Source organism: Chinchilla lanigera, unplaced genomic scaffold, assembly GCF_000276665.1.
Source record: "Chinchilla lanigera isolate Chin_1 unplaced genomic scaffold, ChiLan1.0 scaffold00088, whole genome shotgun sequence".
NCBI lineage: Eukaryota > Metazoa > Chordata > Mammalia > Rodentia > Chinchillidae > Chinchilla > Chinchilla lanigera.
Genome location: NW_004955489.1, coordinates 4523043 through 4532565, shown reverse-complemented (window position 1 = coordinate 4532565; position 9523 = coordinate 4523043). Strand labels below are relative to the sequence as shown.

At 39.0% G+C, this 9523-nt stretch overlaps 2 protein-coding genes across 2 annotated transcripts in view; one reads left to right on the top strand and one right to left on the bottom strand.

The window, feature by feature from the left end:
• Cdr1 (cerebellar degeneration-related protein 1, 34kDa) overlaps positions 1–2986 on the bottom strand; it is a 24153-nt gene extending 21167 nt beyond the window's left edge. The window contains 1 exon segment of the mRNA XM_013504456.1: positions 2887–2986. Within this exon segment, the coding sequence (XP_013359910.1) occupies positions 2887–2986 (100 nt within the window).
• Positions 1392–9523, top strand: part of LOC102028642 (melanoma-associated antigen 10-like) — a 109084-nt gene continuing 100952 nt past the window's right edge. Inside the window, exon 1 of the mRNA XM_013504453.1 lies at positions 1392–1761. The gene's annotated coding sequence lies outside the window, so the exon portion shown is untranslated. The remainder of the gene's footprint in view (positions 1762–9523) is intronic.

Sequence of the window (9523 nt, the reverse complement as noted above, 5' to 3'; positions counted from 1 at the left end):
GGTACCGGGAACCGAACTCACGACCTTGCGCTTGCCAGGCAGGCGCTTTTGCCACTGAGCTAAATCCCCAGCCCCCATCTCAACACTTTTACAGAGAAAAGATTTGTATAAGGAATCTAGTGTGGCTACAGGTGTTACTTAAATTATTGTCGTGATCAACAATGTTAGATGAGATAGAAAGGCTATTATTAGTGTGGGTAAAGGAAAGGCAGATGGCAAGTTATAACCTATCTGACTATAATTTGTGAAAAAGCTAGGACTATGAAGGCAGATCTCATAAAAGATAATTCACCAACATGTGATCATGGTGAAACATTTTGTGCCAGTAAAGTGTGGTTTCACAATATTAAAGTGAGAACTGGCATTCGTAGTGTGACTAAGCATGCTGAAGCAGCTAGTGCTGATAAAAGGGCTACTGAAAATTACATACACTACTTTGAAATGATGATACAGAGAAATAGATTTTGCTCTCGTCAAGTTTTCGACTATGATGAAACTGGCCTTTTCTGAAAGAAAATGCCAAGGAGAACATACATTACCAGGAAGAAAAGAATATGCCAGGCTACAAGCCTCTAAAGGATAGGCTAACTGTATCGCTACGTGTTAATGCAAGTGGTGACCTCAAGATAAAGCCTCTCTCTTGGTTTATCACTCTGAGACACTTAGAGTGTTCAGAAAACATGAAGTCATAAAGAATAGGCTATGGGTCATGTGGAGGTCTATAGCAAAAGCCTGGGTAACAGTACTTTCTCTTGCATGTATCAGGGAAGTTTTCTCTCCTAATAATAAAAAATATCTAGAAGACAAAGGTTTACCACTCAAGGCTCTCCTCATCATGGACAATGCTCCTGCTCACCCATGACACTTGGAAGAAGAATTGGCTCTCAGTCGAGTTCCTCTCACCTAATACAACTCCTCTACTGCAGCCTATGGGACGGGAAGTTACAGCTAATTTTAAGAAGCTATACACCAAGGAGCTGTTCCTAAAGTGCTTCAGGATGGTCTCAGAAACAGATTTAACTCTTAAAGAGTTCTGGAAAGAACGTTATAACATCATTTCCTGTGTGGGATTCAGAAATCCTGGGCCAATGTCTCTCTAAGGACACTGATCTGCCTGGAAGAATGTGTGACCTCAAATTATATAGGAGAGAGACTTTGAAGGCTGTGAGAGGAGACTGAGCCTTCAGTTGACCCTACGATTGATGACAGTCACTACAGCAGAGTTGTAGGCTTGCAGGTAAACAGTGCTAATGTTGAGGAACTGGTGGGGGAACACTAGGAGGAATTATAGACAGAGGAACTTCAGCAGCTTCTGGCTGAGCAACAGAAAATGGCAGCTGAAGAGCTTTCTGAAGAGGAAGGGGCTCATCACAATCAGTGCAGCAAAGTTCTTCTTCTGAAATACAGGAAATCATGAAATAAATGGACAGAGCTACAAACAGTTTTTAGAAAAGACTCACCTAGACAGAGAAAATGGCAATTGTTGCATTCACTTGCTTAATGACAATGTCATGTCGTCCTACCGAACAGTGTTAAAGGAAAGACAGAAGCAGACAATCTTAGACCAGTATTAAGGTCTGAAAATATTGAGACATAGTGAGCCAGAAGCTGGTCATAATGAACTACAGAGTCTCACAAGGAGAGAGAGGACACCAGAGAGCTACATTCCGGATATTCTTATGGAAGGGGACTCTCCTTCCAAACTGTAACCACCTTGCATTTCATCCTCCCTTCTGACAGCCGAAGATGTCAACCTGAATGGTGAGTACAGAATATAATTGTTATTTCTGATAAACTAGGCACATTTTCTACCTTTTTACATTAGGACAGTTATAGGATGTTTCTAGTAAATTATACATATTATACAAGTCTTTTTTATTATGAAAAGGTTAGTTAAGTGATGCTTTGGGAGGTTTGGAACGTAGTATGGGTATTGCAGTTATTTCTTTTGGGAAAAGTAGTCTTGACTTACAACCAACTTGGGTTATAACAAATTGAGCGTATCAGTCAAGGGTCCACTGAAATATAACAGGGAAGTGAGAGAAGAGATGGCAAGATTAACTCCAATTATTGAACTGACAGTGAAACAAAGATAGAACTATGAAGCAATCACTGATGTGGGAAAACATAACAAAACCCAGAGCAATGAAAAGCAAAAGCAGAAAGTAATACACATAGCTATACCCCCAAACATTAAAAGACCAAACCTAATCAACCCAAACAAATGATGAATAAACAAGGAAAGTAAAACAAAAAACCAAACCAAGAACACTGTACCGCATTGTGGAAATGTTTATGATGGAGACAAGTAGCCTGTGCCATTGGTTACGATGAGTATCCCAGAGCGGGTCTTCAGTGCTGCTCTCCTCAGTCATGTTCAGGAGTCTCTTGTGCTCTAGAGGCAGTGGTAGGGTATTTGTGCTGCTTTCTTCAGTGAGTCTCACCCTAGAGCTCCCAGCTGAGCTTTTCTCCCAGCTGCCGCAGCTTGTGCTACCCAGACCACCCCTTTCCACACCCAGTGTTTCCAGCTCCTATGTGCATCGCAGCTTATTCAGTCTTTCTGTAGCTCCTGGTTCCAGTGGAATCCAGGGTCAGGGAGACAACAGCCCTAGCTGGAACTGCCCAGGCCATGGTGTTCCCAGCTCCTGGCCATGCTGCAGCTCACTCAGGCCTTCTCCAGTTTGCAGCTCCTGTGGCACCTGGGCCTGGGTAAACAACAGCCCAGCAGTGCTGCCCTGGGTACCTCTCTCTGCTCCCTCAGCCCTTGTGGCTCCCACTTGTGTCTCTGGCTCATATTTCCAGTGACGCCTAGGACTGGCGTAACCTCCCTGGGAAATACCCCAGTGTTCCAGGTCCACATCCCATGGGAGGAGTGCTCAGTCCTACCTAGTCCTGAGGGTGGCGGCCTCCAGGATAGGCACTGAGCGGCAGCGATTTCCGTCCGCTTCTTCACCTGTACGTGTTTGCAAGTGTCACAAAATGACATGCCCTCGGAACTGGTGCAGAGTGATGTGCCCGGGTGAGGGGCTGCCTCACTTGTTCTTTTCACTACCCATATTCTGGATCTCACCTGGTCACTGGCTGGCTCAAATTGTATTACAGTGACCGGTCTCCCTACCCATCCAGCTGCACAACTGCTGAACTAGGTGAATAACTCAGAGCAGCCCTGGAGCGCAATTCTTTATTTTTCAGTTCATTTCTGAGTTGCTCAAGTTAATCACCGATGACAAAAATGAAAACAGTACTTTTTATTATTTACTTTACATCACACAGCGCCACGTTGTTATAAGACAATTCAACAGAAGGTCAATACTTGTAATTTGGAGTATTTTCATCGGTCATATCTGTCCTTATGATTTTCAGAAGGGAACTTCTGTTTAACCCAGTTTGGTTTGTGCCTCCTTGGGATCTTAGCGCATATGACATGACTTTCCTGATTAACAGTCATACAGGGGCTGGGGATTTAGCCCAGCGCACAGCACCTGCCTGGCAAGCAGGTCGTGAGTTCGATTCCTGGTAACAGAAAAACCAAAACCAAACCAAACCAAACCAAACAAAAACAACAACAAAAAAACAGTCATACAGATCTCTTGCTGAACTTCAGCTACAGCTGCTATGGAACGTACTATTGTGTTTTTTTTCTTGTCTGACTATTAGGGTAAATCTTATCTTTTATATAGTGTATATTTTGAGATAGATTATTCTAATCATAATTTACTAATTTGGTGAACATATATCTAGCTATTTTTATGTGATACTCATATGCACTTATGAAAATATTCAACACATTATTTTTTATAATCTAGAGTAAGTGAAAAATAATTAAAAGTATCTTGGCATGCTAAATAGCATATACAGTATATATTCTGATATATATGCACACTGATGACAGTATGCTTTCTAAATACTCTGGCCATATGTGTAGCTTTTGAAAAAATGTCATCTGGGATTAACTGAGAGTAAAGTTATGGATAATTTTTGTTCTCCCATTATAGGTTTTGAACGGAAAGAAAAAATATTCATTCAAAAAGCAAATTACATAACATTAACTCAACAGTGGTAAAATGCATAAATAAAATGGGAGAAAATGTGTCAAAATGTTAATGCTAATTGTCTATGGATTATGGATGGTTATGAAAATGTTTCCTACATCCTTAAAATTTAATGCCTGTATGAATTTTTTTTGTCTTTTTGAGACAGGGTCTCACTATGCAGTTCAGGTTGGCCTTAAGCTCACTATGTAGACCAGGCTGGTCTTGAACTCACAACCATCCTCCTGCTTCAGCCTCCTGAGTGCTGGGATTACATGTGTGCACCACCATGCCTGGCTTGATATTTTTGAAGCAGAAAAAAATAAACATCTTAATGCAATTGGATTTCACAAGATAAAACAAAAGCATAGGACTGCTGTATTTTGTTGAGTATTTTACTAGTTTGTCATTATAATGTTGGTGTCTGAAATTGTTGGTTTTCCTTTTAAATAAGGGAGGGCTGATACATTTCCAGAATCGTCTATCCCTATTGATGAAAATCATTGGTTTTCTTTCCTGTTAGAGAAAGGATTGTTGATGTGTTTCTGAAATAAGGATAATAACTACTGCTTTGCTGCACATACTAAGGGTTAAATGGAGAAGGTATGTAATTTGTGACCAGCTCTGTCTCCAAGTTAATCTCTCCCTCAAGAGCATATTATTCATTTAGCACACTTTCTTTAATTCAGTATTTCCAGCTGTGTAGTTTCATGCAGAAGGGTTCTCTGTCTTAAAAGTAATTGTAGAACTGGGTATGGTGACGCACACCTGTAATCTCAGCACTCAGAAGGTTGAGGCAGGAGGATTGCTGCAAACTGCATGCCAGCCTGGGCAACATAATGAGTTCATGGCCAGCCTGAACTACATTGTGAGACCCTATCTCAAAAAACAAAACAAAAGTTCTTGTGTTGTCTATAATATGTGATGGTTATAATATGTGAGGGTTGGTAAAGTAATAACTAACTTTATGACATTAACCTCACTATTCACGGAAGCTTACACAGTAATGGATAATATGAGGAAATGAAGCAACAGAAAGTGTATCTGTCTATATAGATATAGATATCTATATAGATATAGATAGATATCTATATCTATATAGATATAGATAGATATCTATATATATATGTCTTGCCCAAGACCACACAGCTTATAAGTTCAAAGGTCAGTGTGTATAATCTTGTGCTAGTACAACAAAACATATGACAATAAAAAAGACAATTTATAATGAACAGAAATTCATTAGCTTACAATTCAGGAGGCTGAGAAGCCAAGATCAAGATGCTGGCATATGGCTGGCGATATAGCTCAGTGGCATAAACGCCTGCCTGGCAAGTGCAAGTTCCTGAGTTCGATCCCTGGTACCGAAAAAAAAAAAAAAGATGCTGGCATCTGGGAAAGGCTTTCTTGCTTCATTCTAAGGGGAAAGTTGAAGGGCAAGAAAGCAAGAGAGGAGTTTGAGTTCAGCCTTTTACAATAGCATCCATCCCACCCATCGTGGTAGAAGCCTCATAGACTACCCACTTTGGATATCTCCCACATCTTGGTATTGTTACAGTGACAAGTAACTTCCAACATGTGTTTTGGAGGGGACAAACATTCAAACCACAGTAGCTGGGATGCAAACTCAGGTTGCCTGGCTTTGGAGTTTGCTATCTTTTCTACTGCTCTATCATTCACCTTGATAGGTTTGGCTGGTAAACCAAAAACACAAGTAGCCCAGGTAGATTCAGACAATATATTATTTACACAGACAACAAAAGCAAGATAAATATAGTGTCAACTTCCCATTTTACTAGTCACTCAGGAGGATATTCAAATAAACAAGGGCAAATGACAGGCCATAAAAGTGGTGTAGTACCCTATCGCTGACGAGCAGGGTGCAAAATGTAGCCGAACAGTTTCATAGCTTGTAGCTGTCCCCTGAGGAACTGGATATGGAGCAGTGTCCTACACTCTGTTATCTAGATATAATCTGCTAAGTGGGCAAATGAGTCAGCTCATTTGAGCAAGTGAGCAAGGGATCCAGAGAAGCAGCAATAAATTGCAAGTTTAGTTGATAAGGCTGTGAGGGAATATCCTCTCATGCTATGGCCGAGGGGCTTTGTCTCGGTTTACCGAGCACTGTGTAACATTTCAAGGAAGGATTATACAAGGCTGAGGTGTCTTTCAAAGAAAGCTTTATGTCAGGCTACTTGTGGAATCTGAATCAGAAAAAAGTCTCAATGACCATTATATAATTATATTACCTACTCTTGCAAGTTTAAAAAGATATATTGTGGCAGTCGGCTGCTAGCAAGTCACTAAAAAGATCCATGCCTTTGTCATTGCTGTGCAGTTCTGTATTAATAAGACAATTTTTCTCAATTAGCCTAACTAGTTTCTTGGGCTTCCTAAATTACATTACTGAGTATAACTGTCTTTAGAAGACTATAGAAATGATTCTGTAGCTAATGTTTTTGTGTAACAGTTTAACATAAATTTAAGAAAAAAACTATGAAAAATTATGTTTATAAATGTTGGAAAATGTCTATAATTAAGAAGTTCTGCAAGATTGCAATTTTTGTTCCAAGTAGAATGTCATCAATGAATAACTAATATAAATTGCTATAAATATTAACATTCATAAGTGGGATTTTTTTTAGAGAAACCTGGTCTAGATTTTGGTTTGCTCAAGAGCAAACCTTGTAATTAACCAAATTAGTATAGACCCCATATAGGGAATATGTTTATTGAAGCTCAAGTACAAACAAATCCCACTCCCATTTTTGAGGAGAACTAGATAAGGAGCCAGAAGACTTCTGACTCCATTATTAACTCACTGATCTGAACTACTAATTCTGTACCTTTGAGCTGAAGTGGTTTTTCACATTCTCAGAGGGATCTTTCAGACTTACTGTCTCTTAAGATTTTTATAATGTACCAAGATGCACTATCCTGTTTAAATTTTTTGGGTCGTTCTTCAGAATAGTAATATATTTACTGCACACTATCTTCTTGCTATCTGGTTGAACTGTATTTGTTTGTTACTCTATTGCTAATAGTGAAGTTAACTAAACCCGCAGTAAGAAATGTATGATTTATGCAATTCGCAAGTGAACAAACCTCAATCACTGTTTTCTGAGAGGCAGTGATGGCTGTGATAAACTAATGGACTTTAGTTCAAACAGATAATCATAGTCTGTAACGGAAATGTAAAAAGACTAGAATTGATGTGCTTTCTGTTGGATGCTCATGTTTGCCAATATTCACTCACTGAGTTTTTATCTGTAATAAATATAAAGATTAAATGCAAATCTACAAAGTGGTAGCTTTTCCTTTTAAGAAGTACCCTAAAATTCTGCCTGGCTTTATGAGTAACTGAATCTTGCAAAGGCTTTGTTGGTATTTGGACTACAGCGCATGGATTCACAATCCTGCCTTTCAGAAATGTCTTTGACAACTATAAGGCCCTGATCTTTACTTATTTTTATTCCTTTTTAATTGACAAAAAATTAAGAAGCAATTTCTGGTTTTATACTTCATTACGTCTAAGCTGGCTTTCATGTTTAATTCTTGAGCTGTATACGTTCTTAATAATTTAATATGTGAAGTATAATAAAGCTGAAAAGATTCAGACATTCTGATAGGGGAAATCAAAATTGCATTTAACTATTATCAGAGTTAATCACTAGACAGAGATTTTGAAGTGTTAATGTAAGCAATAAAATTGCTTTAGCATTTTTCTTTCAATAGATTTACTTTATGACTAGGAAGACATTGTTTTTGAATGTGTGATAGAAGAGTACTAATCTTGTGACTCAGTCAGAAGGAGGGAAAGAACAATAATAATATTGGTAAAAAATTTGTTAAGTAATATTGGTGACACTGAGAAACTGTCCACAGATCACGCGTGCTTCTAGTGCACTAAGCACATGATTTACCTGGATTATTGGTGGTCATCTTTACTTGTATGATTGTTTTCCCCAAGATCACATATAACTAGTTCTCCAAAAGATGCATTTGAAACGGGGACAGCTGGTAGGAAGAACAGTGACTTGGCTTCTATTACTAACTCTTCTACAATTTGACAGTTGCTGACTTGGGCAAATCTTTTTCCTGCCATGATCTTCAGTTTCCACATTTGTAATGTAGAGATTAGACAAAATGCTGTAGAAGGTTTCTTAAAATACGGTCCCAGGTCCACTTCTAGGCAATAACTATTTATCTCATTGATTACAAATCAATCAAAGCATCATTTCATGAAGGCAAAAGGCACACAATTCTAGAGACTACCATTTTATACCAACTAGAGAAACCTACTTTTTTTGTTTAACATGTATATAGAGAGCTATATGCCTGGCACTGGTCTAAGTCAATTATGAACACCAATTGAACCACCATATATATCTATATCTCTATATCTCCATCTATATCTATACTATCTATCTATGTATATATATGTGTGTGTATGTGTGTGTATATATATATACACATATATATATATACACACACATATATATATATATTTTTTTTTTGCAGGACTGAGGCATGAAACCAGGGTACTTTCTAAGTAAGCACTCTACTCCTGAGCTCTGCTCCATCTCTGATGCTATTTTTGTTGCCCACATTTTATAGATGCAAAGCTGACATACAGAGAAGTTAGGTAATTTGCCCAAGGACGTATGACTAGCAAGTGGTAGAATTCTGATTCTCCTAGGCCCTCTGCCTCCAGAGTTCTTGTTTGTAAAGAGTATCCTATATTATTAATGTACTAAAAGAGCAAAAATTTAAGGGTTTCCAAACCTTGATATTCATAAGCTACAATGAGTACATTGCTCAGGTTTACTGAAGACTCAACTTCAGGACTGCGAGTGCATATTTATCCCACAGTGTGTATTCATGCACAGCTAACTGCTGGAGTTCTCATGGTTCACAGGAAAGATATTTTAACAGCAGTCCATTTTCAAAGTTGTCTTGAGAGGGTTGTGGTTTGCCAGCTCTCTTAGTTACTTTTCTCTCATTGCTGAGACAAAATACCTGACACCCAGAACTAAAGAGAGAAAAGGTTTATTTAGCTCACAGTTTGTGGAGGTTTCAGTCCATACTTGGTTGCCTCCAAAGCAGAGTGCCACATGGCAACAGTTCATGGGAGCAGAAAACAGTAAAAGCAACAAGAGCAAAAGGGAGGAGTGGCAAGCAGCCTCTTTCCCTCCATTACCTTCTATGCAAACTACCCACCCCAGGGTGGGTATAGCACTTACACTCATGTCTTGGTTACTTTTCTCTCGTTGCTGAGACAAAATACCGAACACCGAAAATGAAGGAAGGAAAGGTTTATTTAGCTTATAGTTTGTGGAGGTTTCAGTCCATACTTGGCTGGCTCCAAGGCAAAAGGTAGCAAAGCAACAAGAGCAAAGGGGGGAATGGCACCCAAACAGCAAACAGCCAGAGCAAACTGGAGGAATGGCAGCAAGCAGCTTCTTTCTCTGCTTTACTTTGTAAACAGGCTA